Source organism: Hyposmocoma kahamanoa, unplaced genomic scaffold (assembly GCF_003589595.1).
Source record: "Hyposmocoma kahamanoa isolate Upper Pololo Valley unplaced genomic scaffold, ASM358959v1 138, whole genome shotgun sequence".
Classification (NCBI taxonomy): Eukaryota; Metazoa; Arthropoda; class Insecta; order Lepidoptera; family Cosmopterigidae; genus Hyposmocoma; species Hyposmocoma kahamanoa.
Window position 1 is genome coordinate 6638925 of NW_020653492.1, and position 16646 is coordinate 6655570.

The 16646-nt window shown below is 35.2% G+C and overlaps 1 protein-coding gene across 9 annotated transcripts in view; it reads right to left on the bottom strand.

The window, feature by feature from the left end:
• The window catches only part of LOC113240427 (cadherin-89D), a 73604-nt gene that overhangs the window by 17369 nt on the left and 39589 nt on the right, over positions 1 to 16646 (bottom strand). For all 9 annotated transcript variants that reach the window (XM_026477719.1, XM_026477718.1, XM_026477717.1 and 6 more), the window contains exons 4-10: positions 10551 to 10737; positions 5568 to 5676; positions 4314 to 4516; positions 3995 to 4123; positions 3392 to 3584; positions 3054 to 3212; positions 659 to 792 (exon numbers count right to left, since the gene is read on the bottom strand). In XM_026477719.1, coding sequence (XP_026333504.1) covers positions 659 to 792; positions 3054 to 3212; positions 3392 to 3584; positions 3995 to 4123; positions 4314 to 4516; positions 5568 to 5676; positions 10551 to 10737 — 1114 coding nt within the window. The remainder of the gene's footprint in view (positions 1 to 658; positions 793 to 3053; positions 3213 to 3391; positions 3585 to 3994; positions 4124 to 4313; positions 4517 to 5567; positions 5677 to 10550; positions 10738 to 16646) is intronic.

Consider the following 16646-nt stretch of genomic DNA (forward strand, 5'->3'; position numbering starts at 1 on the left):
AAATTGTAAAAAAAAGTAAACATGACTATCAACAGAGATAATTTAAAAATGCTGCAATGTCAGCATTCTGGGCACCTTGCCGCGGGGACCTAATTTTATTCATATAATTTAAAAAGCCTAGTTTTACTTTCTAGTAGTTAAGCTTTTATTGTCTTTTTTACCTTACCTGTATATTATCTGAATTAAATACATTTAAAAACATTCCGAACGGTAAACATTATAGGTTAATAATCCAAAAAATGGCTTCCAAGTTTTTTATTCAATTACTCCACTGCGGCAGAGAGTTGCCATAAAAGTCAATCATTTCCTAACGACACGATCTTTCGGTTCGTAAGAAAATGTAATTCGTTCCAATAACCGCGTTTTCTACCCCAGATTTTTTATTTCCTCTCGGTTGGCGGAAAGTTTACAAAAGTAATGTTTTAAATGATTTTCACACTATCGAAAACTTCTAAAACTATTTGACTCTCTACAATGTTTGAAGCAACAAAACTATTAGAATAAATTGTAGCAGGATTTCTTCATTGTTAATTTGTTTCATAAAATACTGTCCTTCATTATCATATGTCAGGTGGTTAAAAGTGAAAAGAGAAACTTGTTCCCTTTGCTAAGTTCCTGACATACTTCTTCTTCTAACATCTGCGTCAGTTCTAATTACCTGATTCCGAACAGTGAGCCACCCAGTCCTGGGGTCAATGGCAAAGGCTCCTTCAGGATCATTCAGCTGGTACGTGAATTCTCCGTTATCGCCCTGGTCTTTATCCGTTGCCATGACTTGAAGTACACTGAAGCCTAGTATATAATATTATTGTCAGTTCACAAAAGTTTGCAAGTTGTTATCAAAATGGACAGGTATTAAGCTTTTCGGCGAGAGATATCGCACAATAATAATAATAATAATAACAATAACCTGAGTCCCTGATACCGACCGACTGTGCCATAACCAGGGAATGCCTCCTCTCCTATTTAAAAATTAAAAATTTATCTTGAAAGGGTGACGAGAATAAAATAAGATGCTCAAATAAGAATTATATTTAACAAATTTCTTGCCTATAAAATTATAACGGAACAATAAATAATAATAAATATTAGAAAAGTTCACATGCGTACCTCTGAGCCCAAAGTAAGCAACTAAAGCACTTTGTGAAATCGGTACGACGGTACCACAAATACCCTGACCCGAAAAATTTGTATAAAAGTTAGTTTTTCTACATTGACCCGGTCGGGGATCGAACGCGAGACCTCAGAGATAAAAACCGGTGCGTGAGCCACTCGACCACGAAAGTCGTCAACGATGTATCTTATGATTAGTACAAATTATTTTGTGGTGGCTGACACCTAAATTACGATGTCCCGTACTTAAGTTTATTAGTTACCTTCGGCAAATATGGTCAAAGGAAAAAAGAAAAAAGAGAAAAGAAAAAAATAGGAATAATACAGAATCCAAAAGGATCTAAATTTAAGTCAAAATCAATTAAATCTCTGCATTGGTGTGTACACGAGTGTTTGTCGAAAACGCTTTTTCAGCGTTTGCGCTTACAAAAATAGTAATTAGTGTAATTTGGAGTCAGAGTTAAGATTTTCTTTGGGTAGTTGAGGCAAAGAAAGCTGAAGAAAGAAGGCTGGGTGTTTGTGGTACCGTCGTTGTTTCCGATTTCTATAACACAAGTGCTTTAGTTACTTTGGGAACAGAGTAACGTATGAAAGTGTTGAATGAAATCAATTTGAAAAAATATTATATATCGAGTTCTTAGGTTTTCGCGATTGTTACACATAGGAAATGAAACTATTTTTCCGGATTTAAATCGCGTATATTTGTTTTTTCAAACAAACCTACGTTTCGGGCCCTTTACAGGTCACACGGTCACGGTTGACTGAGGTGGTACAGTCTTCAAATAAGAACGATTCGAAAGAATATATAGATCCTATTGAATACGTTAACATATTTCTTCAATTTATATGTAGACGAGTAGACATTTGGAACTACAAGAAAGTGGTATGTCCATACTGAAGTTCAACGAATCAATCAGATATTTTTCTCGAATCAGTGTTATATTAAATACAGTGGGTGAAATCCTACAACAGACTCTCGTAAGGATGTGAATAGAGGTATTTGTTTAGCCCTATCACAGTCGATTAAACAACCTACATATATTTTGGGAATGTCCTTTACGCGTGACCTAATTTTTTACTATCTGTCATTATTAAATGTTTATATTTATTTTAGTACACACATATGATTAGAAATTCTCAAACAGTGTTGACATAGGTACTGAACGAAATAAAATATTTAGAATGTTTAATTGTGGTTTCCGAAAAAAATTCAAATATGAAAATAAGAATGTTGCATCGAACCAGATGCAATCTGTGTCGAAATAATATTTATTAAGTCTCGTAATACCAAGTTCCATTTACAAAAATCCGAACAAATTCAGTAGTTTTTAATATAGCAATGATTTGCTAAAGATTAAACAGTGAGAGAGATGTTGTTTTAAATTGTACCTTGCATGATTCAGCGTTAATATTATGTCATATTACGTTTGGACATTGACTGTAAAGACAAAAAAATATTGGAAATTTTTGTACTTGCACATAAAAAATTCCAAGTGACTTTTGTAATGAGGTATATGTAGAATCAATTCGTTTGGAATATATGCCCAACATTTAACAGAGGTTATATGATAATGTGAGACTTATGTATTAGTTTTATCTTTATTAATTCAAAAGGTGCAGTTGGTTGGTACCCCATGAGTACTTGCAAAGACGTACTTAAGATTCACTGATAACTTCCAAGTGATTCAACATAAGTTTTGTAATGGTTATATATTTTAACACATCTGGAAGTTTAATTTGTGTAAAGCAGTTCACATTTATATATCATTTAGTGGACTTTATGTACAGTATACAAAGTCATTTTTTGATAGCTTTTGACTTTTTTGTCATTTATCAGACACTTGAAAAAAATATATAAAGTGAAAATATATAACGGTAAAAAATTGTTGTTTTTGAACATTTCATTGTTTTGGAGCGAAGCAGATCTATATGAGACTCACCATTAGGCAAATTCTCCACAATGCTAATATTGTAGAAGTCCACCTCGAACTCTGGCAGGTTGTCATTTAGGTCTAGTATCTCGACCTCAACGCGGGCCTGCGCAGTCTTTAGAGGATTGTCCACTTGAACTGCCTGAATTTGAAGAGAGAATGTGTTTCCTGCAATTTTTAAGAAAACCCTGAACTTATTTTATATTTTCTAAAGTATTTGATTTAATAAAAATATTCTCATCAAATTGTTGTTAAAACCATAAACGATAAAGTATTGTTTGTCAATTCTCACAAGGTTAAATAAAGAAAAGCTATGTGAAGCAAAACTTAAGTTAATGAACTCTCACCAGGCAGATTGTTTTCGGCATCCAAATCGATCTCTCTGTCAAGGAACAGAGTCCCATTGAAAGGGTTCAGCGAGAAGAGCTTCCGTTCGTTGCCTGAAATGAGTTCGTACCTAACAGGAGAATTAACGCCTGTGTCCTGGTCGAAAGCTCGAATTGGCTCGCCAAATATCAGCTCTTTGTGAATGCGTTTGCCCTGATAAAGAAGAAAAATTATGTTACCGACGATACCTAAGTACAACGCAATAAGGTCGACGTCAGTCCATTTCGTGTTGGTTGAGTTAAAGATTGTCTATAATTTGTGCGTTATTAATATTAAAATACGCAATGTATTGATACTTATTGGTAACTTCGCAAATACGTTTACGATCCGGAGACGTGAAACGTTTAATCTTATCGTGCAGAAAGGTACGCATATCGAATATGAATAGAAAGAGGCGGTGAAGTATGAAGGCGGCCAGAATTCAATATAGGTTCCTGAACCTAAACATATTTCGGTTTATCGTTTATACATCCGTTTCCACGCAGGATGATGAAATTTCTAAGAAGATCGCGACTATGTCTGCAAATTTAAAATAAATAATGTATATTTTATTAAGAACTTACCGATAAGGGATAAAATTCAGGGATCTGTGTTTTATACACGTCAAAACTAAATTTCGGTGGTAAGTCATCATTATCTTGTACTACGACGTGGACTGTGGCGTTTGTGCTTCTTGGAGGAGAACCGCGATCCTGAAAATTAATTGGAAACATGAAATACGATTTACTTTTATAAGTAGCTCAAACAATAAATCACCATTTGAATTTGAAAATTTACTTGCATCTGTTTGCTTTCGAACCTGTAGATGCTAAAACTACTTTAGTTTTCTTATTATTTACTCACAGTCCAGGTCAATTTATGTTAGACCAAACAATAACTTACCGAAGCGGTAACAGTGAGCACAAATTCTCGATCCCCACTGTCGTAGTCTAACGGCTTCTTCAAGACCAAATAAGGTTTATGTGAGCTCTCGAGTGCGAAGTGTCCGCCAGTGTCGCCTGATACAATAGTGTACTGAACGTCTGAGTTCGGTGTATTGGGTTTATCGCGGTCGAACGCGCGGATGCTTTTGTAGATTGTTATACCTGGAAGAAATAGGTAACGTTATCTGTATGTATTCTAATCAATGAATGGGAAAAAATTAACTGAGCCACTACCTAGTAGCCCTACAGTGGCATGATCAAAGGGTGATACGGAAATGAAAATAGAACAAAAATATGCTTACTTAAATATTATCCATAAGTTATATGAAATACAACTAGTCAGTCTACAAAACGTTTTGTGAAGTCGGCTTGGCAACTGCATTTAATTAATTGACAAAAGAAAATAAAAGCTAAAACACAGCTTGCCCCTGTGTTGTGTCATACTGGCCAAATTGCTTGTGACAGAATTTCGAATAATTATTGTGCTCATCTCTGTTCGCCTCATGTTTAGCGTCTTAATTACGACTAAATATAAAGTTCACTTAGCTTTAAGTTAAAAAGTGAAATAAGACATAAATATAACTATACGGGCGAATGGTCGCCGTGAGGGAGCGCCCTGATAGCTTTGTATGTCACATACAGTGTTTGTTGCAATTTCTCGTATACTTTTTAAATATATCCAGTCAATCTCCGGTTGCCTACTAGACCCGCCCAACTTAATATTATGGTCGCCTTTTATACTCTATTTTTTAATTGTCTTCAGATGCAATAACTTTTTATTTTCTAGAAGCAGACGTAAAAAGGGGGACTGATTAATAGTGCAGGGGAAATTCCGTTTAGTGTGCTTAAATATTTTACCATGGACAAAAATCCTATATTTCTCACACATATCAGGTGTACCTCGAAACATATCATTAATACCGACTACACCTAATGTCCGACCACCCTGGCAACATTCAGGACGTAAGGATGTCATCACGCCCCCTAAAGGGGTAAATGACAATCGGGGCAAAATAAGACAGACTTGTAAAACTACGTCAAGGGATGCCTGCCAAAAAGAGATCTGAGCGTATACTGCATGTATTTACCGTGATTCCCAACGAACCAAAACGGTTGATAGGTCCGTAAGATTTATTGCCATCCCTGCCAAGTGCACATTACCTTTAATATTTACCAATCACCTCTCAACAAAATCACTAGCTTTCTAACTTACCAACAGGCGTAAGTTCATCAACGACAACCCTGTATGGCAGGTCTAGAAACTTGGGAGAGTTGTCGTTGACGTCCTCTATGTATACCGTCACTGAGAGGTACGCTGATATCTGCAACAAGTAGGTTCTTGTTAATATCTTACTATGATTTACATTAGTTGGTATTGTGAAATTGAAATGTAAAGTACCAACATAACGTCGATTTTAAAACATTTTTTTAAACTACAACCAAATTTCCTAAACTAATTTAACAGATCGAGTTTTTATGTTATCGCAATTGCTACACATTGAAAATTAAACTATTTTTTGGGGGTTTCAATTTTGTATATTTGTTTATTTTTTCTAATAAATCACTCAGTCTATGATGATCAGAGTAAATTGTAAAGAGCGTAAGCGTTAATTTCGTTTCTTGTAATTGTGAAAAAAAAGGTGAGCCTGTTTTTCGAGCCAATCAAAGTCTTAAAATCTAGAGCGATAGTTGTAAAATCAGACTCTATTTTGAAAAAAAAAGGTGAAACTGAATTCATTACAGATAAGTATCTAAGCAATCCTATTTATTATTGGCTTAAAGTACTTTCGTTCACAAGAAGAAATATTCCCTAATGTCTTTATTCACCGTAAAAGTGAGCGCAAAATATAAAAAAGGCACTTCAAATAGTCGAAACTTTTCTCGTCGACGCAATCAAATTCAGCGACTAAGGAAATTGGGCCAATTCCCTCACACTTGACCTGAATCGAGGCATGGGAGAAATTTATTAAAGCTCAACTGTTGAATAAAGAGAGTTTTCGAATTCGGACATTGTCCCACAATGTACCCTATTGAATCTTTCAATTTGAGTAGGCATAATTTGTGTTATTCAGAATTCTCATGACTTTTTAAGTTTTAATTTGGTTTAATTAAGTTAATTATTTTCCAGTTTTCTGTTTGTTTCCTTAAAGACTGTCGTTAATGAAGCTCATGGTAACAATTTGTACACAACAATGAAAATGTAGGTAGGAGAAAATGTAAAAGTAATGTTTTTTACGATGCTAACCGACGGAGCGAACAAGTCATGTGGCTGGCGTTAAGCGACACGCCTGTCCATAGCAGTTACGGTGCCACTCAATGTTTTAAATCACAAAGATCTAAGGGACTGTCACTGCGTCTGTCACCCTGAGACATACGTTGACAAGTCCCAAGTGCCTGTAATTTCACCAGCACCCTTACCCTTTAAAACCGGAACGCAGTAATGCTCACATTAATGCTTGACGGCAGAAATAGGTAAGGAGCTCTACTTCTTCTAAAGTATATTAGATGTTCCATTTGAAAAACCAGGCTAAAGATCCAATAAAAAAGTGTATTTTAAGCGATAACACCGCGACCTTAATTTTCTTTTAACTCTGTGAAACAATCAAAAGATTCAAACGAAACCGCACTATCTGTTCATCGGATTGAGATTAAGGCCTCAGTCTTAAAGCAAGGAATAAACGTTGATCAAATTAATGTTGGTCGACCTGCAATTGCCAACAAAAACTATTCAAGTTTGAAAGTGCAGTACTTTTCATTGGAAATAAAACCATTTTTTAGGATCTATAAATGGCGTAAAAAAACAAATAACACATCTCACAGAAAAAAAGCAAATATACCGTTCGGCTTAATTCGAAATTCTCTCAACTCCGTTTTTGAAATACGTCACTTTTTTGCTCTTCAAGCGCAATATCGGGCAATCAAAGTTTAAAATATAATCTGTAGGTCCTTATTTAGTTTTAAAATACAGGAATAATCATTGTCAGACAATTATTTCTAGTGATTTAGTTGTATATGTCTAATTTAAAGTTCACATTTATGGATGTTAAGAAGTTTACGTACTTAGCTGACGATACGGAATTCAGAACTGAATTTTTTTTTATTTGTGACAATGGCGAAAACCTAAGTAAGTACTCGATAAATATTGTTGATTATTTTCAAGCTATTTAAATACGATTGTATATGTGTAGTAGTGTAGTTCTTAAATCTAAATAAGTATAATAAATTATGAATTATTTTATCATAATGTACATTTAAAAATAAATTTAGAATTATTATGTTTTTGAAAATCTACTAAAATCCCAAAAAAGAATTACAATCATTATAATAATTATGTTACGTCGAGGTGTCATCACTCGAAGTACAAATACGAGGACGAATGTTCCCAAAATGTTGGAACATTGAAACCTGGAGTAAAGCGGTCTGTTAATTTTAAAACATCATTTTGGTGAAAACTGGAAGTGGGTTAAGGCCGCCGCTGGCCCGTGAACGCTGCAGTTCAGGCCCCTATTATTTTATTGCTATCTCTCTAAGGGACCATTTTGGGATAAACAGAGTCCTCACTGATAAAATTCGTTGAATGCTCAAGTTGCTTTTAAAATATTTTGTGCTTTTTTTTATAATACCTACTTAAAGGCGGGACGAGCAAGTTGTGCGCCTGGTGGTAAGCGACACGCCTATCCATAACAGTTGCAGTGCCACTTAGAGCTTTTAATCGCAAAGATTCGAAACCGAAACGCAGTAATATGACTACTTGGCGGCAGAAATAAGTTGGGAGGCAGTGCTTCCCCGGGCGAACTCTTTCACAAGGAGCTCTACTGCTGCCATAAATTGTTAATTATTGTTGCGAAATAGAAATTACAAGACCATTGTGAAAGGCAATATCGAAAATATGTGTGGATATTAGAAAGTAATCGTAGTTCAGTGGAAGAGCGGTTGCTTTTTTATTGAAAGGTCGACGGTTCGCATCCCAGTGGCGGCATGTACTTATGACTCTTATTTTTAAACTACTTAATATATAATATAAAATGTATTATTACTTAAAATGAAATGTTATATTATACCTTTGATTAAGAGTTTATACAACCTCAAATGGCTTTGGTTGATTCCGCATAAGAGTGAAAGTGTTGAATTAATCACTTTGGAAAAAATATATACATAAAACTACTTTGTACTAATAATTATAACAAACAAGTAGTAAATAAAATATACACATAGTAAAATTAAGGATATACATTGTATACTGTGTGACGACACGATTCCTAAAAATTGACACGATAAAAAAAATCCAAACTTACTTCGACATTTTACAAGAAAACCGACTCTTAATTGTGAGAGAATACAATTTGAAGAAACCGACAAGTCGAAAAGGGTATCCCTGGAAAATGTTAAAAATTCTTAACCGCATTGGCGTGGCATGGAAATCCCGTGTCCAGCAATGGGAGAGAGCGATCAAATAGTTAATATATGAATGATAGGTGTGTAACGTTTGCTATCTAAGAGAGTAAGCCTTCTTCCGAATTCCAACATCCCACGATCATATTACTTTTGATTACATCAATTCGATATGAAAACATCAAATGCCAATATTTGTATGCCGCGTGCATTGACTTACAAATAAATGGACGACGGGTCTAATACAAAAACCACGAAAAAAATGTCCCAAGTCAACCTATTTAAACGTAGTGACATGTAAAGGAATATGAAAAAGTTAAAACGTTGAATTTAAATTGAAATGTCATCGCAGTACCGTCTAATTTTGCTTGCTTCGCTGTCAGTCGAACAAACGAAGACTAAAGCGTGAATAACGCTCTGTATACGATTTTAACGCCCTATAAGTTCGGACACTTTTTAGCGCGGACCCGACGTCCATATAATTGTAAGTCAATGGCCGCGTGTATTATTCCCAGAATTAATCACCGATCAAAGAAGCTGTATTATTTGACATCAATTATAATGTACATATCTTTTGTTAGCGAGTTTGTGTTCTTCGACAATTCGTTTGTGAACACGATACTTTTTGTATAAAAATAAACGTCAATAAAAGTCGTTATTTTGTGTTGTTTGCTTGTAGTATTTGATACATAAAAGCTCTGTTCTCTCTGTGATCGAGGTGACATTTAAAGTAAATTGACTTCACTATGATAGCAAGTGACGCCACCAATAAGTTGTGCTCCTGGTGGTAAGAGACACGCGTACACATAGTGGCCGCAATGTCAATTAGAACTTTAAATCGCAAAGATTCGAGGGATACTGCCACTGCGAGAAGTTCCATGTGCCTGTGCAATCCACTGGTACCCCCGGAACGCAGTAATACATCCTTGAACAAATTCTTTCACAAGCTCTAATGCTACTGCTGCTGTTGGGATCTACACACAGTCCCGTATAGATAGAGATATGAGTTTTAAGAAATTTTTGTTCTAATAATATTCACAAACTCCAATATTACCAATGTTATCATAATAAATATTATGAAAACGAGAGGTAAACACGCCGTTAACGATATTGGTAAGGAACAACTTACAATATTATTTTATGAATGAAATGTTTACCAAACTTAATCTTATACACACGCACTTTTCATCGAAAAGGAATTTTTCCGAAGTATACAGTTACGCTCAATCGAATTTCAGTTCATTAGCCTCACTTGACAGGCTTTTATGAGATAGCTGTAAAAGTAAACACAAAACATTATTTCCATCGTTTCGAAAGGGATCGGTTTTGTGTGAGGCGTTTTCACGTTTTAGAATTAAGTTTCAAAGAACTTTTAAGTGAATTGCGTTGTTGACTGCGGCGGGCAGTAAAAATGTCGGGAAAAGGTTTTATGCGAAGTGGAGGTTTAGGAAATGTTGAACAGTTTTGTTTCTGGAATCGTGATAAGGGAAAAACTGTTTCGGGCCTAAAGTAGACTGGTGCGCAGGCACACCAACCAAATGGTATTTAAATAATCTAACTTTTACCGCCTGTTTTGGTTTGTTGTTTCTAAGAAAATTCTGCAGCGTTATCTAAAACCTACAATAAATATTTTTTATTTTTTAAGTCTAGTACTGTTAAACGCTTCAGAGACTGAAATCTTAAATTTCCTACCTTGGTATTCATAGTCCCTGTATTGTACTTCTATCGTTACTTACTAACTTGATTCCTCGTCGTTTTGTCGCTATTCGGTGCTTTAAAACCAAAGAATAGTAAATAAACCTACCAGATCATCCCCGGAATCGAAGTCGCAGCCGAGCCTGAACTTGACAACGTTCTGCGGTGAGTCGCTGTCTACCAGATGGTCCAAACTTTGTGCCAGCACCACCGACACGTGCGTCCTGTTCACATCCCGGTATGTGAACAGTGCTGCATCCTCTTCTTTTTCTACTGGTTGCAAGCTTAGATTTTTTCTGGAATAGACAACGATTTTTATATTAATTAATGATTAGGAATATGAACGTCATTCACATCTCACACGAAAAGAGTTCGTCGACCTCTGGAAATACCTGAGCTAAATTTCAAATCCACATCGGGATAGCTACTGAATGTAATTTAAGAAATGGGCAAAGCGCCCTCTATGTATTTATTTAGGAACTGCTTGAACCCCGAGCTCTGTTAGAATAGACAAAGTTATCTTACGTACCCCGCGCGTCTTTCTTGGTAATAAATATAGATGGCTCTAAATGCACTCAAAATAAAAAGTGCATAATATATTTTATGCTTACCTAAATTCTTATCGTAATAAAATATTATATTCATGGAGATTATTTTTGATTACTTTCATCACTTGAAAATTTTTTGGAATGTAACAAGGAGCCAAATAAGGTATATCAAATGTATGTATTATATATAACAAACAAGTGACAGCACAATAATACAGTGTCGTAATAAATCCAACAGTTAGTAATTTAACATAGTCACAGATACAAATGAGCCTATACTTAATGTTTTCCCATGGAGAGATGCCAGATTTGCATTCTGCCGGATTGATGTAACTAAATTGTTGATTGTTATGTGTCGACCCATATATAAATTACATTGTTAAATTAGGGTTTATACTAAACTAGTATTTTTTTTAGGTTTAGTAGTAGCTTAGTCAATTAATAACAAAAGTTTTTGGAACAAAAATTGTTATGATGTAAAAAAATCCGTGTCCTCCTTTTGGAAAACTCGATGTCCGGTGGCTGTAGTTAAGTTTTTTAACTGCCTGCATGGCCAAACGGTTACTATGCTGGATAGCCACGCAGAGGTCCCGGGTTCAATTCCTGGACCGGGAGAAATATTTGTATCATTTATTTCATTATTGTGGTGCTAGTATTGACAGAGTTCGCGTTGCAAGTTCCAAGAATGGTTCTTTGGTGTACAGCTGTTCTAACTGTGCTATTAGTGGTACAGTAAAGAGCACATCAAGCTTTATACTCTAGAGTCTAGACTTTGGACAGTTTGTAATGTAAGATCATAGACTTGAAAAAAAAGTGACGACGGAAAATGGTGTACGTTACAAACTTGAAATTTTGTTTGTGTGTTTGTCTATGACAGGATTTCTTAACCTAACCGTGGTCTATGACATCGTAGCTTCCAAAGAGATGGACTGATCTCAGAGCGGTTTTTTTGGAAACATTAATTTAACGGCATGGTTAGCTGTACGTAATCAACGATTATTCAGTAAAAATAATATGCAAAATATACAAAAAAAACAGTCTCCTCCGTTTTGCTTTTTTAAAGTCTTTTCGCAGGATGGTTTTAGGTGCGAATTCTCCCATTGCTAGGCTTTGTCAGTTGTACAATGATCATAGAGCAACGATCGATTTACACTACTTCTCTACAGTAAGAACCATGCGCGAAATGTCGTCACTTTCCTAAAACTCTGTCACTTAACTTCTTTTTTATATTTTCACTCAGTCTTAAGATATTAACACTATTTGTTTTTGTAAGTGATTTATATGGTTAAATTAATGTTTACAATTTTCTTATGGAAGTTTCTTTTTATTCTGCAATAATTTACTGTGCATGTGGTGTCGGTCTAAAAATAGATTGTGCACTTAGTTTTGAGTTTTCTTTTGCATATATGTTTTCTGTTCTTTTATTGGTGTAACAATTGTTGACTGAGCAAATAAATACATAAAAAAACTCGGTTAAAAATAGTTTCGTTTCCAATATGTAAAACAATCGCAAAAACCTCAGAATTCGATGTAAACTATTAACTGTTTATATTAGTGACACTATTATCTATCCTTGGAGATCATATTTTAAATTGTAACATTGCGATATTGATAATATGACCATTTACAAAAAAATAACGGAGACATGTCACTATAGCCTACAGTATCGTAATATTACCAGTGTTGTCAATAGGCCAAACCTACAAAAACTTATATTACGATCACCAATGGTTGCAACATTCTCCGTTGATCCAGTGATGAATTATTGACAAGTATGGTAATATGTCACGAGGTAACGGCCCATCAAAACTGCATTACGGTTGCATAAAACGCATGTTGCGCACGATTCGCTTCGTGTTGACTTTTGGCGATTTATTTGTGGGGAAATGGGGATTGTATGTTGGCGGCCTTGATAAGTTAAGCCTTTGAAGGATTATGTTATTGCTTCATTATTATCGTATAAAGATGAGAAGGAACAGTTAATTAATGATTAAGCCATGGTATAATTTGTACCTTTGATTTAATAAGGCCACATCTGTAAAATCACAAGTTTTAAAGAGGTTTAGACACTACGGATGAACTTAGACGAAAAATTTCACATTTTTTTTATAATACCAAGTGACGGGATGAACAAGTCGTGTGCCAGTCGTTAGGCGACGCAAAGATCTGAGGTACATTCCCACTGAACTCGTCACCTTGAAACTTAAGTTGACAAGTTCCGTGAGCCTGTTTTCACCTTAAATTTCACCAAAACCGGAGCGCAGTAATTCTCACATTATTGCTTGTCGGCAGAATAGTAGCAGAAGAGCTCCTCGTGAAAGAGTTTGTCCAGGTAAGTACAAGTGAAATTAGAGGCACGTGGGACTTGTTGACTTATGCGTCAGGGTGACAGACGCAGTGGCAGTGCCCCTCAGATCTTTGTGATAGAAATTCAATAAAAATTAAAAATCGCTATTGCTACTAAAACATATATACATACCTAATTTGTTAATAAAAATGGAAAGTTAAACCGAAAATATTTTATCATGCAGTTAAAAGGGTATATTTATCGTGGTGGTTTGTGACTGTAGTTGAGCTTGTTTTATCTATTTTATAAATTTTATGCGGAGGGAGAGTGGGAAAATTAACTGCATGAAAAATATATTCAACATAAACACAGCTATTTTGCACGATTTAACTTTAACTGGGCTCGCGGAGTAGCAAATTAACTTATTTCTATTTTTATTTTATACCTAATTTGTTTCATGTAATTTGTAATAATTTTAACTAATTTTAATGACTTGTGATAAAAACACTTTTAACGTTTGATCACATGTGGCTTTGTTATAACAAAGGTATGAATTTAACTTAAGTTTAATTCTACATGGGCCTTACAGTACAACACAGGAAGATAGTGCCATTTCTTTCTCTTGATTAGATTACAGTTCTGCAATCGCTAACTCGTCAGCCAGGCAATTGAGAATTCATGCCGTTACAAGTATATTTCATCGCTTTTACCGATATGTACTCTTTATTAATGCAAGGAAGCCAAGCCCAGCAGTGGATCGTATGTAAGTCGATTATAATGACAAAGATCTTATTATATAATATAATACATTCTTCAACTTGTTATGTAAACCATAGTAAAAGTAGAAAGGCAACTGTAAGATATTACCTGTAGATAATTTCCTATATTATTTTCTAGGTAAAATGTTGTTACAAATAAGTCTGAAACCACAAATTATTAAGTACTCTGTTTGGTGTTATGCTATTTTGTACCTGTTGTCTATGTAATAAGGTATATCGATTGAAATCAATATTAGAAAGTCCATTTATTTGATTTTCGTTTTCAGTCGAGGCATAATTTTTACAAATTATTGTAACGGAATTAAGGGGCGTGGAAAAGGGCCGGTGCGGAGGTGAAATGAACAAAGTTTTATTGATACTTTCATATAAAAAAAAAGGAAAATTGCAGAAGGTCCGGTGCGTAAATGTGCGCATTTTACAAGTTATTCAACTTTTAACGTCAGCGGAAGATGGAACGGCGCTGAGCACACATAGAAAATAATGTCTTAAGAAAGCAATAGCTGAATTAAATTCGATTTATCGGCATTTTTTCTGAAAGACATTTTGCAGTTGCCCGCCGACCGTGACCGTCGCTGCGCCACCGGACAAAAGGGTGTCCAACCAATATTAAACAAAGTAAAGGACCTGGGGGCGCACAGATTTATTTTCATTCAAAATTGCATTGATGTTAAAGTAGATAATAAAGCTTAACTTGTAATATGTTGGGCCAATGTGAGAGAGCGAAACCTGCACTAAAATATTCTGGGTTACAATAAGAGATGAGCATTGACCCAAGATTATAACGCGTAAAACCGGTCAACGCCACCTGTTGGCATCGTGACGAAGTAATTCTCCCCTGCATTATAGATGAAACTTTTATTCAGTTCCATTACACAGGTAACTAGGTACTGGAATCATCTAAAGTCTATACCGAATATTACAATAGTGTATTAACTTAAAAAGTGTATTTTTTCATAATCAATGAAAAACAGATTACGCACTTCCCGTATTACAATTCACGTATAGTTAAAATTTGTTAAAAACATAATACACGTCCACACTTGTCGAATTCCGATCATAATTAAAAGTGCCGTAAGGTTGGAGGGAGTGATACAAACGTTAGTTAATCATCAACAGTGACCCACGACGCCATCTTTTAATCGTTTTTACAATATTTTAAGGACGGTTTTATTTTCACATATTTTGAGTTACAACCTATTGTAATAGCAGTGTGATGTGTCTAATTTCAGCCGTGGTAGCCTTTGGTTTGACCTACCCGCATTGGGCCTGCGTGCACAATAGTGGGACGTATGAATGGGTAGATGATAATAATGATGATTTTTTTCATGTCATCGCTTTTTAAATTCACGGATGAGTATGAAAATCCACCAACTTAGAAAACATAGCAGTTGCCTGCTTTGCTGGAATCTTGCCAGGCGATGCAGGAGCTTGCTTGATACTTTTCTCCATCATACCTATTAAAAAATAATTTATTTAAAACTCATGTTTGAATGATTTTTGCAATGCTTATGGATTCCGGTTTATGTATAAGATATTTTTAGTAGCAGTGGAGCTCCTTGTCAATGAGTTCGTCCAGGGAAGTACTGCCTTACCTATTATTTTCTGCCGCCAAGCAGTAATGTGCACATTACTTACTGCGTTCCTATTTCGATGCTGAAAGCTCTGAGTGGCACTCCAATTGCTATGAACAGGAGTGTCGCTTATCACCAGATGGACGACTTGTTTGTCCCGTCACTTTGTTTTATAAAAAAAATGTCAAATTGTGTCATAAAATTATTCAGGTATTTTGACGTATTCTAAAACAAATAAGAATCTTGTAGATTTTATAATTTTAAAAGTTGACATTTCGACATGTCGGGTTTATCTCCGACCTCGTGCTCAATAAAATTAAGATATAAATCAGCGATAATGAAGATGAGGCCAGCTGTAAATTCGCCAAATCAAATATCAGTATAAATTAGTAATGAACGCTTTAGAAAAAATCCTACGGTTTACTTCCATAATATGACTTAATAAACTTTCAGATACGCAATAGATACATCACACGCCGCCGGCGCCGCGCGCCGGTCTCCCAATTGGGCAGCAAATACGGACTTCCGATATCTAAATTCTTGATAAAACAAACCTTTGTAAATTATATTTCTTAATGTAGCTCAGATCGATTGTTTAACTACGAATTCGCAGAAAAAACGCACATTCATACAAATCAGAGAAAGAGCTCATTCAAGTTTCAGTGAAAACTCAAGTATTATCTGATTAAGATAATTGAATTGATAGTAAAGTTAAAAGACAACAAATTATCACAACGACTTCCTCGAATCCGATCCTAAAGACTAAATGTCGCATAATAAGAGATTCGATAATAGTAACCGCAAGTCATGCCGTAATCGATGTAATCAAAGTAATGAGACTGCGCGTGCGCCTCATTTGGAATATGCACTTGTGCGGACGAGCGGTTTGAACTCCACGATTATATTTTATTTTATAGCGCGCACGCATACGCGCATAAATACACACGCTAAACATGGATATTACAATAATTCACAATAGTCTTAAGAAATTTTATAATGTTCGGTATTCGTTGTCAATAA